The sequence below is a fragment of the Acinonyx jubatus genome, chromosome A1, assembly GCF_027475565.1.
Source record: "Acinonyx jubatus isolate Ajub_Pintada_27869175 chromosome A1, VMU_Ajub_asm_v1.0, whole genome shotgun sequence".
In the NCBI taxonomy this organism is placed as follows: Eukaryota; Metazoa; Chordata; class Mammalia; order Carnivora; family Felidae; genus Acinonyx; species Acinonyx jubatus.
The window spans coordinates 174,954,133-174,977,439 of record NC_069380.1 but is presented as its reverse complement, the minus strand read 5'-3'; the positions used below and the strand labels follow the sequence as shown (position 1 = coordinate 174,977,439).

At 37.7% G+C, this 23,307-nt stretch overlaps 1 protein-coding gene across 6 annotated transcripts in view; it reads right to left on the bottom strand.

The window, feature by feature from the left end:
• FBXW11 (F-box and WD repeat domain containing 11) overlaps nt 1–23,307 on the bottom strand; it is a 119,866-nt gene that overhangs the window by 74,065 nt on the left and 22,494 nt on the right. For 2 of the 6 annotated variants that reach the window (XM_027034404.2, XM_053226510.1), the window contains exon 2: nt 8,534–8,635. The exons of 3 other annotated variants lie outside the window; for them this stretch is intronic. In XM_027034404.2, the coding sequence (XP_026890205.1) occupies nt 8,534–8,635 (102 nt within the window). Of the gene's footprint in view, nt 1–8,533; nt 8,636–23,307 lie in introns of those variants that run through there. One more of the 6 variants, XM_027034408.2, reaches the window with a different exon arrangement.

The window sequence follows — 23,307 nt, the reverse complement described above, 5'->3', positions numbered from 1 at the left end:
TAAACCTTATCACCAAGCACTCTGTTTTAGAAACCACAAATTAAATTATTAGATGTAGTTGTAATTTTCCCACAGCGGAGGCTCTCCTCCACAGGAAATGTGATTTCTTTAGTGCTAGTACTACACGTGAGGCATTGTGATATGACAACTTTCTCCAAAATATGAATTTACTTGCTGCTCTTCTGATGCTTCAAAGTCTTAGATCATCAAGTCACCCTCACTGTTTTCTGAAAATATGACATGGAAATGATGAGAAACAACCAACCAAAAATTTCAATTCATAGTAAGAATAGAGAAAAATCACTCTTCTAGAAAAATGTTAGAATAAAATCTTTCTGTTTGGCATTGGACTTTCAAAGCCTATCATCATTAACAAAATACTGAAACTAGCATTAATATGTAAAGGATGGCATGATATAGCACAAGGACCACAGAGGTTGATAACCGATGATGATACTTAGGGAAGGAAAAAACAACAAAAGCTTGAAAGAGACTTCTGTGAGTGAACATCATGGGATACAAGGAAGTGAAACATGAGCATATGATTTCAAATCAATGGGAAAAAGCGAGATCAGTAAACTGCATATGGAAAACAGACTGGCCATTTAGAAAGAATGTGGATCCCTAGTTTACAGCATATACCAAAATAAATTACACAGAAACTCAAAGATTTAAATGTAGAACAGAAAGCCATAAATCACTGGAGGAACAGTAAAGGACAGGAATAAGTATGACTACATAAAAAGGAAAACTTCCTTTCGAAATTTTCTTCAAAGCAAAAAGCATTATGAACAAAACTGACAGGCAAATGTCAAACTAGGGAAAATATGCAATAAATGAGTTACTCTAACACATAAAAAGAATTCCTACAAATCAGATTTTTAAAAAATAAAACCATCAATAGAAAAAATGGAGGAAAGGTATGAAGAGACAACTCACAAAACAAGAAACAGAGATGTTCAATAAATAAATATGCATTTACATATATTCCATCTCACTAACAAGCAAATAAATGTACCTTACTACAACGTATTAACATATTAATCCATCAAAATAGCGAAGAAATACAAAATTAAAATATCCAATGTCATCTAGGGCATCTGAAAAGGGAATCTCTCTTCTCATCCACTCCTATTAGGAGTATAATTTGACCCAGCCTCTCAAAAGTACAATTTAGCCACCTAAAGTATTTTCAAGTGTACACTCTTACCTAGGAGATTATTACAAAAATATACAAAAACTTAGCTACAATGAGGTTCTATTCAACATTACTTCAAATGTCTTAAAAACTGGAGGCAGTCTTGATGCAGATAGGACAGACTTTTCAAACCAATAATATTAAATAGAATATTATGCAGGGATTTAATTTTTTAACTTTTTTTAAGTTTATTTTGAGATAGAGCAGGTGAGGGGCAGAGAAGGGGGGGGAGGGAGAGAGAGAGAGACAGACAGACAGACAGACAGACAGACTCCCAAGCAGGCTCCACACTGTCAGCACAGAGCCTGACATGGCGCTTGAATCCATGAACCGTGAGATGATGACCTGAGCAAAAGTGAAGAGTCAAGAAACTTAACCGGGTGAGCCACCCAGGAGCCCTTTATGCAGTGATTTTAAATGACGACAGAGGGGCGCCTGGGTGGCGCAGTCGGTTAAGCGTCCGACTTCAGCCAGGTCACGATCTCACGGTCCGTGAGTTCGAGCCCCGCGTCGGGCTCTGGGCTGATGGCTCAGAGCCTGGAGCCTGTTTCCGATTCTGTGTCTCCCTCTCTCTCTGCCCCTCCCCCGTTCATGCTCTGTCTCTCTCTGTCCCAAAAATAAATAAACATTGAAAAATAAAATAAAATAAAATAAATGACGACAGAAAGTTCATGTTACTATTTGCCACTTTCTATTACTGGTTTAATTTTAAACAATAATAAGTTATTTTAAATAAAAATTTAAAAGTAAAGCTTAAACATTTTTGTGATGATATCCATAACTTATGGCAATGACTGGACTATAAAATGGTCCAACCTTCATTAAAACAATTTAGCCATATGGGGCACCTGGGTGGCTCAGTCGGTTAAGCGTCTGACTTTGGCACAGGACATGATCTCACAGTTCGTGGGTTTGAGCCCCACGTCGGGTTCTGTGCTGAGAGCTCAGAGTCTGGAGCCTGCTTCGGATTCTGTGCATCCCTTTCTCTCTGCCCCTCCCCTGCTTGTTTTCTTTCTCTCTTTCTCTCTGCCTCTCTCTCTCTCCCTCTCTCTCTCAAAAATGAATAAACATTAAAAAAAATTTTAATTAAAAAAAAAATTTAGCCATACCTTTCAAAATAAAGCACTGCCTACTTTGTGATAAACCAGTTAAGTTTTCTGCACTTTGCTATACATGTGTTCTAACTCAAAAAAGAATAAAAAAACTATACTCTCCTTTCTCCCCAACCCTACCAAATCTGTGAATGATAAAAGTACCACTGGTGAAAAAGTTATTTAGACTTTATAAATCTGGGGACATGTCTGTAATACAATGTTAAGTAAATAAAGGAAGTTAACGAAGGTGCAGTGTGAGCCCATTTTCCCTAAATCCCTTAAATATAGTGCTACATATCCTCAGATGAATGACAACAACAACAACAACAACAAATACACAGTGGCAGACAACAAACTGTAAACATCTGGATGTGGCATTTGGGGGATATTGGAAGGGAGATAGTATTAAACTTTTCTATATATAGATAATTGAATTAACAATAAAACACTGATATTCTTTGATCAAGCAATTGTATTTCTAGGAGTTCCTTCTATAGACATAATCACGTAAGTCTAAGATATATGTTCAATAAAATTAGTAAAGTGCTATGATACAAAAAAACTGAAGTCTAAAGTTCCTTGAGTAGGGAATTGGCCAAATTTTGTTTTCAATGATAAATGATATGATGGAACATTATTGCAGCTATAAAAAAGAAGATGTTATATGGTTTTATATACTGATAGGGAAGAATGCTCAACATATATTATTAATTGAAAAAGTTACTAATTGGGGCCCCTCGGTAGTTCAGTCAGTTCAGGGACTGACTCTTGGTTTCGTCCCAGGTCATGATCTCATGGTTCATGGAATTGAGCTCCACACTGACGGTGCAAAGCCTACTTGGGATTGTCTCTCTCCTCTCTCTCTGTTCCTCTCTCTCTCTCTCTCTCTCTCTCTCTCTCTCTCAAAATACATAAACATTTTAACAAGTTCTTAATTGAAAAACAGTACGCATAGTATGGTTCCATTTGTATTTTTTTTAAGCTCCTGTCTAAAAGGATACTGGGAAACAGATAAGTGATCCTTTGGGAAGTGAGATCTGGGGTCAAAGGAAATTTTATATGTCTTTTATAACTTTCAGTACCAATCCTATTATTTTCAAGTCTATGAACCATTTTTCTAATTTTTTAAATGCTGATATGAAACAGTGATTTGTCAAACCCTTTTTTATCTCTTAGACCATCTTAGATTTGCTTTAAAATGCCCCAGAAAAAGATAAAGTTGGAGAAGAAAGTTGAACCAAGAATAGCATGATTTTGCAAATTGTTCAAGGGTTGAATTGAATAGTTCTCTTTATTGTTCTGTATGTTTGGGAATTCCCACAGCCAAAATCTTCACATAAAATCTTACTAAGAGCCCTGCTATATAATACAGATAAATCCAGAGCTATTCTGGGTGAGGCACAAGTAGGAGGAAGCACTGTGCTAGGCCCTCCTTTATCCCTCTAGTGACTCCAAAGTCAAACTCTGGGCTTCCATGGGACACTTAAAACACCACTCTTATAATCATTATCATCACCATAATAACAGCCTGCACAACCTGATGGTTCCTCCTCGCCTAACAGGCAGAAGGAAGACCCTAAAACAGCAACAAATGTTCTCTCTGGGTGGTGAGTTTACCAATGGATTTTGTTTTTAATAAGAGTATTTTGTAAATTTTCTTATAAAGAGAAATAAGGTGTTTTTTTTAACGTTCATAAAATATAAAAGACTCTTCCATTAAATAATCCAAAAGGTTACTCAAAACCTTCACAGTGGCCTCAGAGTGCAACAAGATAATCAACAAGAAATGATAAAACCCCCAATGCTCATTAGAAACGAGACAGTGAGTTGGAACAGCCATGTCTGACCTAAGGAAACAGTCCTGAACAAAAGGAGAACACCTGACAGAAGGGGCCATATCATGTGCCTTTATCTTATTCTTACTTGCCCCGGAATGGAATCTAAGTCTTATAAGACTGGAATTCGCTCCTCTTGAATAGGGAACCAGGAAGAAGCAATGAAAGATAGGGATTTCCATCCCCTCAACAACAAGCAATCACTAAGAGGTAGCTTCCTCTACTTCACAAAATCCTGTACATAGATACATCTCCACTTTTAAGGATGAGGAAACTGAGATTCAGCTAATTTAAGTCACTTGCCTAGTGTCACAGAGCTACTGAGTAGCAGGCAGAAGACTAGAACTGAGGTTTGTCTGCTCCAGAACCAGGATTCTTCCTACCAAGCTACAGCTCATATCTAAAAAATATCCTCTTTTGCTGGCAGCTGTAAGTTCCACCTGCAGTGTTCTTAACCCACTGTGGCTCACTATCCATACTTAAAGAAAAGAAACAAGAAAGGTAGCTGTCAAGAAGTTGTACTGATTGTCCAGCACTACCCACACTAGAGCTTGGAAGGAGGCACTGCAACTTGATTCACATGATCCCTGCTGTCGATCCAAATCATCAGTCCTACCCTTGAGGAAGGCTTAGCACTAACACTCTCCCCAACTGGCAGCTCACAAATGGCATTCCCAAGAAAATCTGTCCGTCCACTACATGGAGCCACTACATTCTAGGTGCGTTAGCTTTCAACTTTTGATACTGGAAATAAAGAATTTGTTCTCAAACAAATGGCAGTTGCCAAGTTAATATCACTACAGAATGGTGACTAGAGCACTGGCTTTGCAGCTATCCAGACCTACATTCATAGCCCAGTTCTGTCACTTAAATAAATGTGCAACCTTAAGCAAGTCAGTTCAGTTCAATAACTGCATATACCAAAAAGCCACCACAGAGAACTTGTGCATAAGGATTACATGAAACAACCTAGTGCCTAGAGCCTGACACATAAAAAGGAGGTGGAAAATAAATGATACACACTGTTATTAACACTAGTATTATTACTCCTGTGCCCCGTTAGTCTTGGAATCTTAGCAAATACTCTACACGGTCTGAACACTTGATTATCTGATGTAACGATCAACTGGTTCACTCTGGATACCTGAACCAACTGAGATATTGATTCAGTTCAGCTTGTTCACAGACATCCAGATATTCCAGTCCAACTGTTCTTTAAAAAAAATGCTGAGAGTTAGTCCTAGTTTAAACCAGTTCACTTTTTTTTTTGGCTAACTTCATAGTTTTATTAGACACACACTTTCTCCCCCCCCCCCCCTCGGACTTTATTTGTAGTTCAGTCTGGATTTTCATTCATGGGTCTGCTTACTACAGGGTACCCCATAAGAATAGGGAACAAGTCTGTATTCATCTTTATGTGTCCAGCAGCAGTATAGGCCAAGGCACATAGCAAATGCTCAGTAAATATTCTCACAGAAAAGCCATTCAGAAACCTCACTAGCTTTAAGATTCAGGAGGGCTCATTCTGGAAATAGAAATGCAATTTTTTTCACCTGCAGATATCTGGCAGGTTTTCCCTTTCTGATTTTCAAATAAATAATGACGAAACAAGCCACACACCAGATAGCTCACTAGTAAAGTTTTCACAAACAAAACTAAGATGGGAAACTCTAGAAATGGTAGCATTCAAGCACCGAGGAAAGAAAAACAACTTTGAATCAGGCAAATCTGGGGTTCAAATGCCAACTCCACCATCTCACAGCTATGTAGTATTAACTTAGGTCCAGTCACCCATAACACCTCTGAAACTCAGTTTTCCACATCTGAAAAATGGGGATAAGTACACCTACCTCACCAGGTTATCACGAAGTTAATATATGTGAAGCACCAAGTACAGTTGATGGTAAATGATCTTTATTTTTTAAACAGCTTATTGAGGTAAATGGGTGATTTTCACTTTTTCAGTCTTTGCTATCCCTTTTCTCACAAATGGCAGAAACCAGAGGGACTGTATAATGCCAAAGATAACTACTATCTTTATTTCTGCTTTTCAAAAGGTATGCTAATTCAGCCACACAGTCTAATTGACTAAAGCTCCATCTGGCAATGGGTCTGGTGTGGTAATTTTAAGGGGGACCCTGTCATGCAGCTCCAGAGCCTAGTCAACTAGGCTCTTCAGATAACCTGTTTCTTCCCTTCTGAGGCCTTCTTAAAATGGGTGAGCTGAGAGATGTGCCAAGTCAAGCGAGAGTCATCTTTGTGATAAACCAAAGATGTAGCATATAAGCCAACAGGCATTCTTTGAAAACCCAAACCCAAATTAAGTCAACTAAATTGTAGCACTGTTTGGAGACTGTAGGTAGAGAGCAGGAACACAGGTGTTAAAAAGTAATAGGTAAAACCAGTGACTAGGCAGGAAAGAAATCTTCCATGTTCATGGATACATGCTTACTTTCCATTCACAAACAGAAGAGAGCAATTATTTGCAAATTCCAATCAGCTGAGTATGTATTTCACTTTACTGTGCTGCAGATTCTCAATTATATACTTAAGAAAATAAAAACCTAAATAAACAAAATTCCCTATACATCTCTAAAGACAATATTTGCTCCATTCACATTTCAGTGAATATCATTCAATACTTCACCTTATTTCAAGATCCAGTCAAGGCAAGTTTACATTTTTTTCTCTTAAAGGATTTTCACTGGGAGAGATAAGTCAAAGAACTTTGAACACATTAGTGTTTCCATTTTCAACAAGGTAAGAACCAGTATTTCCTCCTACTCACCCCACCTCCAGAGATCTCAAAATAATGTTACTAAAATATATTGAATAATGCTTCCCATTGGTCAATTACTTTTAACCGAATTCAATAAAAAGAATTTGCGCTTCAATCTGCACAACAATTCTTCCCCTACTTATATTTCTGGAAAAAAACTCAATCACTCCACCGAAAATTAACTTTAACATTCAAGTAAGCATTTTCAGAAAAACAGAGACACTGTTACTACAAGGCAAATATCCATTATTTAGCACCAAGGAGAGTACATGCGACAATGTCTGCTATTTCAAGAACATTTTTGTTAAAGCTACATTGCATGCAGGGAAGCTGCTTTTCCAAAGGTAAATGCACACCACGCTGGAGCCTCACTGAAACATCCGATCCCTGGACCCTGAAGAGTTGTATTGCCTTTTTATGCACACTCCTATAACAACTGGATCTTACACTGAACTTACTCTCTAGTTAATTGTGTTAATGAGGTTCCAGTAGAGTTTTCTAAAGAAAGCAATCTGAATCAATAACCACACTAATGCTACTCAGAATGTTTGCTAGTAAGTAAATAAAATACACAATCCCAATGTGAAAGAAGTTCTCCTCCCTCCTTGCTTCCCCGCTCCATTTAGAGACTGTAAACATGAATAGAAAGATAACCTTGAGAACAGTAAAGTCATCCATGCCATCGATAATATCCCTCTAACTCATTTCCTGATTTTACAGTGTTTTCCTAAAACAGGGCAGTCTCCACAGGATACCAGGAATTTCATAATGCTTTTTAAAGATATAATAAACTGTGTGGAATATGCAGTGATGAAAACTAAATATTGCTACTGAAACCATACTTAATTAAATACACGTTTCCTCTAAACAGAGTTTCCCCAATAAAGCCACAACGTTTTCTGCCTTGGCTCCCTAAGATTCCATCCCAACGAGTGCAAGAGTACAATCCGGCCACACTGCTGCTGACAGTTTTTTTCCTGAGCAACCCTCCCCACCCCCAAAAAAGTTTTACTTTTATCTGTGGAATTCTCTGCCAGCCTCGGCCTGGAAACCTGGGTGGACCCTGAGGACAGGTGTCAGATCTGGCCTTTGGGAGGTGGCCCAAACCGACAGTTATTGGCAGCATAAAGCTGTGACCTTCAATGAACTTCAATTTGAGGTTTTATACAATTAGGGATTCCCTCCCCACTCCTTTTTTGAAGGAGGGAGTGAAAGCATGCCAAAAGATGAGTTTCAAAATAGAAAAATCAGCACTTGAATTATGAAACCCTCCCAACTCAACAAAGAACTGTTAAAAGTAGCCAAATGGAAATTATCAGGGTTTTGTGGGCACATGCACAACTATTAAACATAAGAATCAGAACTTCAAGGTAGGGAGGAGGGGAGAATAAAAAGCAGGAGCAGAAAAAGAGGAGTAGAACAGGGCCCAGCCAAAGACCCATTTTCTCAGAAGGGCCCCTCTTGGTACTAAACTCCTTCATGGGGGGCACCCAGGCTGGAGAAAAGCAGAGGGTTACACAGAACATTTAGCAGACTTAACATTGGATTAAACACACTACTGCAAGTTTCAACAAATGTTCATGGCATACGTAAAAAACACATTTACAACAAGAAAGAAGAGAGGCACCTGGAGACATCTGACACTGGGCATGCTCTGCAGGCAACTCAGTGCGCACATGCTCTCTACCAGGTTGGCGCAGCCTAGCCACAAAGACCTTGGCACAGAACACTGCAGGATGACAAAAAGGAAGGAAGAGAAGAAGCAGTTAGAGGCCGCAACAAATCACTCCTTCACACAGGCAACTTGAATGTTAGTCGGGCAGGGGATGCACCCGTGGCAGTTTGGAGGTCAGGGGTGGTGGTCCTAGACAACTTACTGAAACCCTGGGAGAGGGCCCACTTTCTGTCCTACAGAAAGGAGGTTTCTGCTGCCAACCGCGAATTCCTCAGGACACAGTGAACAGAATCAAGAGGGAGAGAGAGAATGTTTAAATGGAAACCCACTAGAGGGAACTGTGAAAGTTGAGTGCACAAGATTAGGGGTGAGATTGTGACTATAACTTCATAAAAGTAACGGTTTCTAGTCTGCGTCATAGAATTGTAACTCCCATCATTACCATCACTTACTATGTGCCTGGGACTTTAAACGTGTTTTCTAATTCCCACACCACAGTAAAGAAACTGAGGCTCAGAGGTTAAATCATTTGCACAAGGACACACAGCAAAGGAGTGGAAAGCCAGAATTTCAAATCTTCGTTTGTCTGCTATTAAACCCACATGAATTCTACAAGACTATGATGCTTCTATTGTAAAACCACCTGAATTTTTATCATGTAGATACAGTTTTGCACTTCCCTAAATAAAAATCACAGGACATCTACAGACATAAAGCAAAAGGAATAAGAAAGATGAGTGATAGATTGATAGACACAGGCAATAAAAGAGCTGATTAAAAACACATCTGATTTTCAGTGACACCCACACCTCTGCCCTCCAAAGAAAAAACTTTGGAATATGATGATATTGATTTTAGACTTTGTTTACAAAGTTCATTTGACACAAGTAAGAATTTAAAGGTTTGTTTCATTTACCCATTCCCATTCTCTTTCAAAAACTTGCTGGTTTTAAAGGAATTAAGAAAAAAGGGAAATATAAAAATGAATATAGGCATTGTGGCTAGTATTTTTAAGCCATTAGATTATATACTGTACTCAATAAGTACTTTTTTGGCAGATCTAAGGTCAATGAATTCACTGTGGCAAAAACAACAACCATGCAAAAAAAATTTTTTTTTTTTAACTGAAGGTGGGTGTTTGGATTCAACCAAAATACTCCAGAAGTCTTAGACTCAACATCATAAACTTGTTTACCCTAGCTATAATTAGGATGGTCAGACATCCTCATTTTCCTTGGACAGTCCAGGTTTACACTTGTTGTCCCAGAATAACTTTCATTCTCAGAAGTGTTCTGGTTTGGGAGACAAATTCTGTGGTCACCCCAATTATATTATAAACAAAGTCAGCTATGCTTGAAACCAAATAAACCTGGGCTCCTATCCAGCATCTGCCACTTACTAGCTACATCTCACCTACAATTTAGCTAGAGTATTGAGATTATTTAGAAAAGGCATTTAAAGAATACAACACCAGAGGAACCAAACAGAATAAAAACTTGAGCAGCTTTTGGTAACAAAAATGCCATACATTTCCAACATGTGCCTCAACTCCAAAGTTTACCAGAGACAATACAGAAATCTATCACTGATACTCCAGGCACACATTTTGTTACCCCAACCCTTTTGCAGAGTGCCACAAAAGATGCTGAATAAATATCTGTATAATAAAAATAGCTGCCATTTATCAAGTCCTTCTCATACACTAAACAGCTGACATAGTAAACCCTTACAAGAGTTTTACTCTTTTAAGGGAGGTATTATTCCATTTTACAGGTGAGGAATCTGAGGATCAGCAAAGGAACACTTAATTTACTGAAATAGCAACTTGTTCAAGGTACAAGAAAACAAGGGCTATGGGGCGTCTGGATGGCTCAGTCGGTTAAGCCTCAGACTTTGGCTCAGGTGGTGATATCAAGGTTCGTGAATTCGAGCCCCACGTCAGGCTCAGTGCTGACAGCTCAGAGCCTGGGGCCTGCTTCTCTCTCTGCCCCTCCCCTGCTCGCTCGCTTGCTCGCTCGCTCGCTGGCTCTCTCTCTCTCTCTCAAAAATAAACATTAAAAAAAAAAAGCTAACACAAGAAAACAAGGGCTAACTGGTGGCAAAATTAGGACTAGAAGTTAATCCTGCCTGACTCTAAGCAAACTCATTTTCCTTCCACTAAAACTATTCAGAGATATCTAGTAAATGCTTATTAAAAGAATACTTACATCAGCATGCATCAGAAGTAGATGGGCAGAGAAAAGACCCAGACACAATACATTTGTACACACTGCTTACATCAATTATTTAAATTAAATAAACTCAATATCCCCATAGTTCAATTTAAGTTTCTTTTTTGGAATCTTTAACCAAATCACAGAATCACTTAGATCTGAGTATATAGTTTAAGGTTACACCTGGATTCAGCAATTGATACCAAATTCACACCAAAGCTCACCAGCAAACCAATTTTCATTTATTCCACAAAAAATAGGTTCCAGAGCTCGCAAGGTTTAATATGTATTTGACTCAAAGAGTAAAACTATGAAGGCCTAAGAATACTATACCCTGATCAGATTCTGCTAATGCCTTGGGATCCAAAACTTAAAAAAGGTGGGGGGGGGAGGGGGGGGAGGAGACACATTTTCACATTTAATAAACCAAAGAATCACAAAGAACTGGAAGACAATTTAGTCCATACTTCCACCCCTAATTTTAGAAGAAACTAAAGCCCAAAAAGAAAAATAATGATCTTCCCAAGGTTAGGAAACCGTCAAATGACCTAATACTTAAAAATATATGGAAAACAATATAAAGAAAATTTCCTGAGAACTTAACTTCAAAATATTAACCATTTAGTACTGTTTTTAAAAGTTTGATATTGAAATTGTACATTCAGGGAAATATAAGGACACTTTCAAGATCTAATTTCCAAGAATTTACCTTTATAACATCTATGAAGGACGTTGTGGGATACAGAGAGTAATGCCAGTATTTATTAAAGGTATTAGAACTGCTTTATTTTCACTCTTAATTACCTTGAAGCTAAGAGACCAACCACAGTGCTGAAAAAGTCTTTACTCAACAGAAAATGCCACTCTAGAAAATACACCCATTTTTAATAAGGATGTACCTGCTACTCTAAACAAGGTTCCTCTTAAGTGTAGTGACCAAAAAGACATTGACGTAATTTGAAAACAATGGATAAAACTAAAAGTTCCACATTTATCAACCTGAGAGCATTAAAATGCAGCTAGGACCACAGGAGTAATTGATTCTTGAAGATTCCAATCTTAAATTTAGGGACGTGGATAGAAACCTATGTTGACTATTATGGAATAACTATTATCTATCATTCTTCAACAGAATAAAGATTTCTTCCTGTGAGCTATATTCAAAATGTATAGACTACTGTCTTTTTTTTTTTAAGATTATTGGTTTCTCTATAAACTTAAGGAACACTATCTGATTATTAAAATATATCTCAAGAAGTTACCCTAACACTGTGGGTATTTACCGATTTTAACAAATGCTTATTGACCTACTTATTAAGCCAACAACAATACAAACTAAGCCTCTTTCCTCTTGAGACTTTAGCCTCAAGCTCAAGAGAAACCCACTGGGTCACAATGGGAACACTTAACAGAGGCTTTTTAGGGGTAGAAAACCCCCAAGAAATGTTTGCTCTAATTTCACATTTAGCTATTTGCAATGACTAGTATACTAATTTAGGATTATCCATAAAGAATAAGAAATGATTCACAAAGTGTTCTAATATTAACAGCAAATACTCAATTAGATTGATTATATTTGCAGTTCTATAGCCAAAGAAAATAGCAGTAGTCAAGGGAACAGAGAATGTTTATTAATTTTGTCATATCCACTGTATAATCAAAAACCAAAATCAAGGGCGCCTGGGTGGCTCAATCGGTTAAGCGTCCAACTTCGGCTCAAGTCATGATCTTACAGTTCGTGAGTTCAAGCCCCGCATTGGGCTCTGTGCTGACAGCTCTGAGCCTGGAGCCTGCTTCAGACTCTGTGTCTCCCTCTCTCTCTCTGCCCCTCCCCCTTCACATGCACGCGCACACACTCTCTCTCTCTCTCTCTCTCTCTCAAAAATAAATCATCAAAAAAATTTTTTTAAAAATCAGGGCCATCATGGTGAGAAATACTGTAAGTAAAGACAAGAAGAATAACAGCTTTTGGCATTTTTCAAAAGCAAAAAGTTATTAAAAGAGGTAGGAGAGAAATGTCCTAGTCTCTCTTCCTATTGCCATAGGAACCACAAATCAAAAGGAAAAAGTAGCTGCAGGCACCTTGTCTTCTAATTGGCTGGCTTGAAGGAGAACTCACAAAAGCTAACTTTGGTCTGTTTCTAGATGGGATTGTTTTGAATATCCTGCCCTGATTCCTTCTCAAAGAGGCAATTCTTTTAAAAGCTACCCAAAGAGGTATTTTATGTCAATGGTCTCTCTAATGTCACTCTGATTCAGAAGTATGCCTTATTTTCTACATTTTTATAAGTATATATTTAGGGGTTTTCTATAAATCCTCTAATTTTTTTTCTTTAAACCACCTCCCACAGAATCATTACCAGCCTCATCTAACTCCTATCATCATGCTTGGGATAACCAATAGAGTAGCTTAAATACTATTTCGTTCAACAAACAACTTATATCTGCAGACAGAAAAGCAATTAAGAAATTCTCTCTTGTCCGGGAGTTCAAAGGAGGGAATTTTGAGAATGTGCAGTGTAACTAACACACACACACGCACACACACACACACACACACACACACACACACACACAAATAGATTTAACCCGCCCAAAGGAGAAAGATGCCTAAACTAAGCCATAAAGGATGAGTAGGAGGCAGCCAGGGTAAAAAAGAGAAAGAAAGACATTCCAGGCAGAATAAATAGCATAAGCAGAGCCAAAGAGCTAAGGAATGGCACATCCTACTCAAAGATCTGCAATTAATTTAGCATTACTGAAGTATTTCAGTACAACATGGGGAAAGCGGAAAGGCCAAATCACAGAGATCTTTCATAAACCCTTCTATCAAACTTGGACTTCATCCTGTAGGACAACAGCTCTCATACTGTGTGCTGTATAACTCACCAGTAAACAACCAAAACTCCCCAAATGTGCGGTCCAATTCTTTATCAACATGTGCAAGTTTTTTTTTCCAGCAACTCAGCATACATACTGTTTCAAACACATCTGTCCAAAAGGGATAGAAGCAGAACATGCAACATACTGGCAAGGGTGGGGGTAAGGTTATTAGACTCAAAGGTGGGGACAAAGCAGAATATCAAGCCAAAGCCAAGCCAACTCAAGCCAGCATCAGAGAAAGATCTATGTTTTCAGGAACATGTGGGAAGCATCTGCCACATGCAAGAATGGAGAAAAAAGAATTCTGCTCAATAGTAACCCAAATAAAGAGATAAAGAGAGGAAGTCAATGGTATAAAAACCATCTATGTTTTTATAGATATTGTGAAATAAGAGCGTTTTGATTTTTTAATGCCTTCAAGTGAGACATCAAAAACTTTAGAGTTCAAAACACTGCTAGAGTCAATGAGGAGACAACTGTTAAACCGTTTTAAGCAGAGAGGAACGACTCCTGGTAGCTGGAGAGAAGCATGTTGAAGAGAAGTTAGAAACAGAAGTCTCTTGAAGAACCTACAAGACAGTCTCTCGTTTTTATTTTACAACCAATACAAAGTTCTTCCAGCCAGGCTGCAAAGAGTGGATACAAGGGCCAGCACTTACCTTTGGAAGTACATGCCTACAGTCAATTTTCATAACTCAGTCTAGGTTCTTTTTTTCCTAATAAAATTTCCACTATGCCCTACTGATAGGACAGGATATAAAACAGAGAGTGCCATGATAATGAAATGAGGGCTACCAAATAACAGAAGTGAAATAAAAGCTCCATTTTATGGTTACCATTTGGCCATGACACTCTCCACTGGGAATCTCTATCCAGGAGTGGGGATTTGGTCCTGAAGAATCATACAATAGGCAGGCTCAAGGAGATTATGTAACTCTCTCTCTAAACATGGATGTGAAAGCTACAGAGTATCCATTCTTTCAGTTGGAGGCTGTCCTCACCTCAAAGCAAATAAAGCAAGTATTAAAAGTCATCCAAATTAGGAACTATCCTTATTGTGTCCGAATTCTCAGACTACTGCTTTTCAAGAAGCAGCAGCTGTAATGAAAATAGAGCCACAGAAAGCTTTTAAAAGCATCTCCTAAGATTCAAAACCTAGGCTTCTACTGTTAAAATGTTTGACAGCAAACTACAAGAGCGAACTCCCACCAAAAACTGTATTACTTTTAAAACCAAGAACCATAATTCAGTAATCAGGTTGTAGAATAAAAGTTAACTCACGATTTAAAGGCATTCACCAAAGCCCTTTGAAGAACTGAATACTAGTCCAATGCCTCCATGTGTGAAAGACTTTCTTTTCCTTATAATATTTTATTATAGCAGAATTTGATGGTATAAACTATATGACATAACTAAGAAAGTTACTGCTTTAATTGTTAACAACTGTATGGTAGAACTCCGTATTTATAAACAATATACCACAGAGCATCTTCAGGCTGGGCTATATGTTAAAAGAAGAAAAGGGTATGAGGAAGAGGCCACAATGGAAGGAGGAAGAAAAAAAAAAGAAGGGTGAGGAAACCTGATACTATCTGCAAGTTTTAGAGCTTCAAATTTAAACAAACAGCAGTGAAATCAGGACTCAAAGCCAGAGCCCAGACTTTCCTTAAACCCTACAATAATTTTAAAAACAAATATTTTAATGTCCAGGAAATGATCTCATCTTGAATGATTATCTAAAATGAGAGACCAGAACTTGCAGCTAATAAAATTAAAATAGATCTTTGCAGATTTATCTTTGGTAGACAAATGAAGGTAATTTTTCTTTTTGAATTTTTATTCATTCATATTTTCTGATTTTTCTCCAATGAACATCGAGTACTTATGATAACAGTTTAACACTACATTGCATAATTTTAAGTGATGTTTTATTTTGTTTAATTGTAAGTTGTTATACATTATAAACAGTAATTTGACAACTTAAATAAAAACAAATTCTTTTCCCAAGAATGAGTTAAGTCCATTTTTAACAACTGTAGTTTACAGTTGTGTTAAGATGCTGGAATGGTAGAAAAATATTTCTTACCTAGTGACCCTCAGAAACAGCAGTACACCTCAAAATGATTAACACCTTATTCATGAGTAATTCCATAGGTAAAAAGGCATCCTTGTCCACTTAACAACTACCACCCAGCATTCAAAAATGTCCCCAGGTTTTTCAGAGCTCTCACAGAAGCTGGAAAGGAGGATTAGATATATGAATGGGGGGAGCAAAATCTCTATTCTAAGCAGCATGACAGAGAACAGGATGTAACAAAGTCATCTACTTCCGGCAGAGCCACAAGGGTCCTCAGTTGTACTAGGCCCAGTATCAGATTCAGCTGCCAAGAAGGAACAGTCTCCCCCAGCAAGCTCCAGGTCGGATCAGGCTGAACCCAATCCCAATGGGGTTTATCCAAGATCCACAAATCCTGAGACAGGAGAGAAACAGTAAGATTAAGTACATCTGAGCCTTTGTCAATTAGCATCTGTGGTCCAATAAGGAAAGTTATTCAGGACTAGGGGAGACCACCAAACTACAAGCTTAACCTCATTTTCAATGAAAATGATAAATGTAAATGAAAATTTACCAAAAAAGGATAAAGTGGGAGGGGGATGCACATTCATATTTTCAAAGTGCCTACTATGTGCCACACACTGTACTGTGATCTCATTAACTCTCATACCACCTCTGGCCAGACAGGTACCTTAGCTTTAAAGAGGAAGAAACTGGGGCGCGTGGGTGGCTCAGTCACTGTCTCACGGCTCGTGAATTCAAGCCCCGCGTCAGGCTCTGTGCTGACAGCTCAGAGCCTGGAGCCTACTTCGAATTCTGTGTGTCTCTCTCTCTGCCTCTCTCCTACTCACACTCTGTCTCTCTCTCAAAAAATAAACATAAAAAGTAAAAAAAAAAATAAAGAGGAAGAAACTGAAGACAAGACAGCAAATAACTGGCGAGAGGTCAAAAGTGCAGATTTGCAATTCTATCTGACTCCAAAATCCCTGCTTTCTTCCCTAAACTATACTGCCTCTCATTTCCTTTGCTTGCCATTAAACTCCCTGGAGCAGCAATTTCCTCTAATCTACTTGCAAATTTTATCTACTTGTTACCCATCTATACAACTTCTCCTGTGCAACTTATCAATACATACTCAATACTTGAAAAACAGGTACATCATTGTCTCAGCAATTTCAAGTGTGGAAAATTAAATTATGGACAAAAATAAAGACATGTCCAAAAATATAGCTAAGAATATGTTCATCACATCACTGTCATTACAGCAAAGGAAAAAATGCCCAACAATAGAGATTGGTTATATGAATTACAGACCATCCAGAAGACAGAATATTATGTGTCCACCAAATAAAAATCCTGTTGTAGGAGTATATTTATTGACCCAGAAGGAAGTTTACAATATATGGAAAGTTAACAGACACTGAAAAAGTTCAAGAAATATGAAGTGAATAAAGGCTACAAATCAGGACTTTCGTAATGATCCCATTTTTACTTAATAAAACATAAAATATATATAAAATATCCAGAAGTAAATACAGATGATGTTTACTTTACTTTTTCTTTCTTTCTTTTTTTTTTTTGGTCCACTATAGATTTTCAGATGCAGTTGACAGACAATGGGCAACACAGTACTCCGGTTTCTCAATCCTCTCTCTTCCAGGCCACCTCCAAACACAGGAACTGTCACTTCCCCACTGTTACTTACGGAACTGGTCATCGCAACTTGTCCCCCTGATTCTGGCCTATTACCCTTCAATGAAGGTGGAGAACAGGTGGGGTTAAGCTAGGTCTCAGAATTTAGCTGCACTCTGAGATAACAAAGACACTAACCTAAATTCATTTCAATGCCTGAGGCTTCTAGACAGCTAACTAAGGGAACACAGCAAAAAAAAAAAAAAAAAAAAAAAAAAAAAAAAAACCTCTTAAGTACAGGTGTTCTGTCTTAGAACGCTGCCATCTCCATATATCCAACAACTTCCGGGTAAGAGACCTAAAACCTCACCTCATGTTTTCAACATCATCTGAGACCTGCGGGACACCTGATTTCATTATCTACACCACAGCACCAAACCCCACTCTGAGTTAATCCAACTTCCCATTCCAAACATAGGGGTTGGCTGCATCCCTTCCTAGTCCTATCAACTCTAACAAGCCAAAAAAACTTTAATCAGAGAACTTGTGAACATGTCTGCACAACAAGGTCTGATTGCTATATGACATACTGAACCAAAATCCTTGACCTATTTTCATGAGAGTGCAAAGTTCACCATGTTTCTAAAAGACCATTAGAACATACAGAAAGGGAAAACTTTTTTCCCTGATATAACGGATATTCTCATTTTTTTCTAGGAAGAGATATCATTTTCAGGAAGATGATATGACTTATATCTACTCTCAATGGGTCTGGCTCAATTACAGTCAGACCACACCACAATCATATTGGAACTTTTTCATTTTAAACTGATTATTTATTCAAAAAGGCTTACTGAGCATACCAGTACACTAACTGCCTCAATAGACACAAGAATTCTCAAAACTAAATATTCTGGTATTAAAATTATTTCTGGAAATAAAGCTATACTATTTCCCAGTTCACTAAAGAAGACAGCTAAATTCCTAAAGAAGTATAAAATATTTTAAAGAAATGCAGTTTCACAGCTTTTAAGAGTATTAAAACTTAAACCCTACTAACTAATGGTATTTTAAAAACACCAAAATACAAAAAAAAAAAAAAAAAAACCTTCCAAAGACTTTCAAAGCTTTCACCATCTAATATGCTTCCTGTTTCATTATTAACTCTGAAAAAGCATCTATAGAATGATAGTTGGTCCTACAAAGAAATCTTTTCAATTCAGACCTTACACCCTGTAAACAAGCCCTCTAACATTTTCTAAACACTGCTGATTTCTCAAATGTATACTTACTTTCAGAGACCTAACCAGCCAAGTTAGTAGAGTCTCAGTGTTTAAAACTTTATACATACACAAACACAATCAACTGTGTATTGACTGACTTAGAAAACAATGGTACTTGGGGCGCGTGAATGGCTCAATTGGTTAAGCGTTTGACTTTGGATCTCAGCTCAGGCCATGGTCCCAGGGTCATGGGATTGAGCCCGAGTTGGGCTCTGCCCTGACAGCACAGAGCCAGCTTGGAATATTCTCTTCTCTTCTCTTCTTTCTCCCCCCCCCCCCCCCCCCCCCCACTTTTCCCTCTTGCACACTCCCACTCTCTCTCAAAATAAATTTAAAAACTTTAAAAAAAAGAAAAGAAAACAATGGCAATCAAAATTTTGCTTCTTTAGCTAGGAAGAGCACAAAGAGTTGTCAAAGCTAACCTATAAAGGGTCACATTTTATCATCCCTTAATTAAATTTATAGCAAACTTTACACTTGCTCTAGTTTCTCATGTAGTCCATTGTCCTCATATCCTAGGCTGACCTTGGTTTCAAATAAGAATGAAGTTATGTGCCTCACAATCCACTGGGCCCTGCGAACAAATGAATCTGTCTTTCAGCCAGGGGCTAGGGCTGCCTTAGTGAAGGATTCCTGCTGCTTGCTGCACAGCAAGGATGTCTTTGATTCCCTTCACACTGTCTGTTTCCTGCAGGCAACTTGGTAAGGAGAGTTCTCACTGCTTGAAGCCAGAGATTTCATTATATTCTGGAGCTGAAAGGGACTCCACAGAGCATTCTGTCCGTCTTCTTAAAATGCTTTTCTAGCCTAAGTCCTCTAAATCTCTCACACTGTGCTTTTGGTGCGCATCCTCTTGAAAGCACCTAGTCTCAACAGCAGATAATTACTGCTGAACACATGCTCCAGTAAGGTCAACCTGTACGTTTCAGACTCTTTTTGCAGAAGTACATATGAACATGGGTAGACGGTAGCACTCTGGGAGTCCTCACACAAAGTAATGAAGTCAAGATGGAAAGCCCAAATATAAGTTTAAGAGATACTGGACTTCTTTGTTCAACTTCACTGTTTTAATAACTTTATGAATGACTCAGCTATACGCAATCAGCCAAGATGTTCTACAAAGCACAGAACACAGATGTCACCATCATAATAAATTTTTCATTAACTCTGAGAGAATACAGAATTGAGAGGAAGATCAGAAAACAAATCTCAAAGGAACATTTCCTGCTGCATTTAAGAGGGAAAAAAAAATTCACAAGCCATATTTCTTTTAACTGGTGAGTTAAAATTCTACAAAGAAACAACAGAAACAGCTACCAAGATTGGGATGTAAATGAAAAAAGGCTCAAAAGGTGATATTACTCTGATGTTGAAAATAATCAAATTCCTAAGCCAAAAACTGGTCTATAAACCACAGGAAAATCTTAAAGTCATCAATTTTCTTTTAAAAAGTATACTTCACTTCCAGGAGTGTCTGGCTGGCTCAGTCGGTAGAGCATGCAACTCTTGATCTCAGGGTTGTAAGTTCAAGCCTCATGTTGGATGTAGAGATTACTTAAAAATAAAATCTTTAAGTGGCACCTGGGTGGCTCAAATCAGCTGAGTGTCCAACTCTTGATTTCAGCTCAGGTCATGATCTCACAGTTTGTGAGTTCAAGCCCCACATTGGGCTCTGCACTGACAGCTTGGAACCTACTTGGGATTCTCTGTATTCCTCTCTCTCTCTCTCTCTCTGCCCCTCCCCACTCGCTCCCTCTCAAAAATAAACATTTACAAAAATCTTTAAATAAAAACAAAAATAAAATAAAAATTATAGTTTATTTCCAAAACAACTGTTATCTTTCCATAATAACATAAAAATAGAGAATTCTACAAGCAACTGGAAAGGCAATTTACCAATTTACAATGTGATATTTTGGGGGCACCAGGGTTGCTCAGTCGGTTAAGCATGGGACTTTGACCCAGGTCATGATCTCATAGTTCATGAGTTCGAGTCCCACATCAGGCTCTGCCATCAGCACAGAACACACTTTGGATCCTCTGTCCCCCTCCAACTTTGCCCCTCCCCCCCCACTCACTCTCTCAAAAATAAATAAACATTAAAAACTGCACAATGTAATATTTTTAAGTCCTTATAGTGCCTGTTCATAGTAGGAACTCCATAAATATTTGTTATCAAATAATTAACATGGAAAGTCCAGAAAGTTTACATGCAGGGCAAAAACCTGACTCAGGGGCCAGAGAAGAATGTGCTATAATTTTAAGGGGCTGATGGTGACATTTTGTTTTCTGCCCATATCTCCTAATCACAGCAATGAATTCAGAGGTGGGCACACGTTCTGCTTCAAATCCCAGGACCTCTATGGAAGCCACAAGAAAAGACATCTCTTTTCCCACTGAGCTTGAACATGAGACGATGAGAGCTGGAGGTGCTGATGCCCTCCTCATGCTACCACAAGGGAGAGTGTGGAGTTGGGTCACCAGGAGGTATCACTTTGCATCTGAGGAAGAAACCTGAATCCATAACTACCTCTATATTTTTCGTATTACAAATTCCGTGTTTTGGCTTAAACCAGCTTTAAGTAGGCTTTTCGGCCACTTTAACTGGAAAAAACGGAAGAAACCTGAACTATTTAGTGTGAATACAACAGGCAAAACTCAAAAAAGATATTTGATATGGCCAAAGTTATACAGACACCATATTCTGCTGGTGAAACATTCTGAAATTCTTATTTTCTTTCCTATGAAGTCACACTTTATTCTACTAATAAACAAAGGTTTTCAAAACTAAATGTCCCAAGAATATCTCATTTTTCTACGACAGAGACTAGAGAACAAAAAACCTATATAACAGGATAAACGAATCAAAACTGTAAGAAAACTGTACAAAGAAGGCACAACAGAAAAAAATGAGTCCTGATTTTCTAATGAGCTCTGAAACCAAACACTGAGAAACCTGACCCACATCTTAGCAGGCACTTCATTCCAAATAAGCAATGAGACTGGCATTACTGAGTACAAACACCAAATAAATAAATAACCCTGGGGAAAGTAATATATTTGTCATCTAAAAATACAAAATTCCTGCAAACTGCTACAAAGAACACTATCGACAAGCAGAGCCTAATCTGTGCCCCTATGACAATTGATCTTATTCTGTGCATTTTTACATTACTTTACTCCTTCCTTCATCTTATTTTCCTACATTTATTTTTCCTTTCATCTTCATTTTCCCACTTATTTTGTTTTTATGTTCCTACACTGTATGTGTCATTGTAATCATTCAAATTCTTTTTTTTTAATAAAGTTTAAGTATACACTAACCGTAGCAAAAGTCATTACATATCTGAATTGGGAAAAGGAGAAGGTTAAAAATAAAAACCTACAGGAATAACACTCTAATACTGATGGTCAATACCATAAATTGTGTCATCATCATCCTTGGCAAAATTGACAACTACATGTAGACATGCCTGCCACCATACTGCTGCACTACCTACCATCAATAAATGATGCATTTTTTTTTAATTATACAATTTTTAACTCAGAAAAACGTACATGCATGAGAGTCCTAGGTTTCTTCAAAACTCAGCTGCTTGGAAAGAACAGAGAATATCACAAAAATAAGAAAGCACCATGGCACAGGAGAGCAAGCACGGGTTATGTTGTGTTTTGTTTTTTAACGAATACAGAATACACTGAACCTGAATCCAACAAACCTCTGGATTTAACTACCAATTTGCAAGAAATACCAAGAAGAGAATATGTAGACCTAAAGAGGATATAATCAGCAAAATCCAGAATTTGTAAAGTTACACACAACAAATGACCAACCCAGTTCTTCAATAAATACACGACAAGAAAAAAAAATGGGAGAGGCAATTTTTATAGATTAAAAAGATTTAAGAGGCTATTAACTATATGCAAGGTGTGAACCAAGTCTGGCCCCTAAACTGAAAAAAAACAATTATTAAAAAACCATTTATGAGAAAAACAAGATAATTCAATAGAGGGCAATACAATATACCTGACCAAAATTCCTCAGAACTGTCAACATCATCAAGAGCAAAGTCTGAGAAATTGACACAGCCAAGAAGAGCCTGAGGACACATGACCACTGAATGTTAAGATAGCATCCTGGATGGGATCCTGGAGCAAAAAAAGGACGTGAGGTTAAAAAAAAAAAAAAAAGCTAAGGATACTTGCATAAACTATGGACTGTAGTTAATAATAAAACATCAATATTAGTTCATTAATTTTAACAAGTGTACCACACTGATGTAAGATGTTAATAGTGGGGAAAACTGTAAGGGGAGGGAAAATACATGAAATTCTATACTGTCTGCTCAATTTTTCTGTAAATCTAAAATTATTCTAAAAAATTAAGTTTATTAATTCTAAAATTATTTCTGAGACAAGTAGGCAAATATAAACAGACTATTTGATAGCAAGGAATACTGGTACTGTTTTAGGTATAATAATGGAATTGTGTGCTCTGTGTGTGTTTTTAACAATCTTTTGCTTTGTTTTTAAAGTCCTCCTCTTTTACAGATACATACTGAAGTATTCATGAATAAACAGATAAAGAGAAAAAGTTAAAAGGGTGGATTACAGGAACATTTCCCAAGGTTTAATATTCAAGGTGATTTTCAGTGGTAC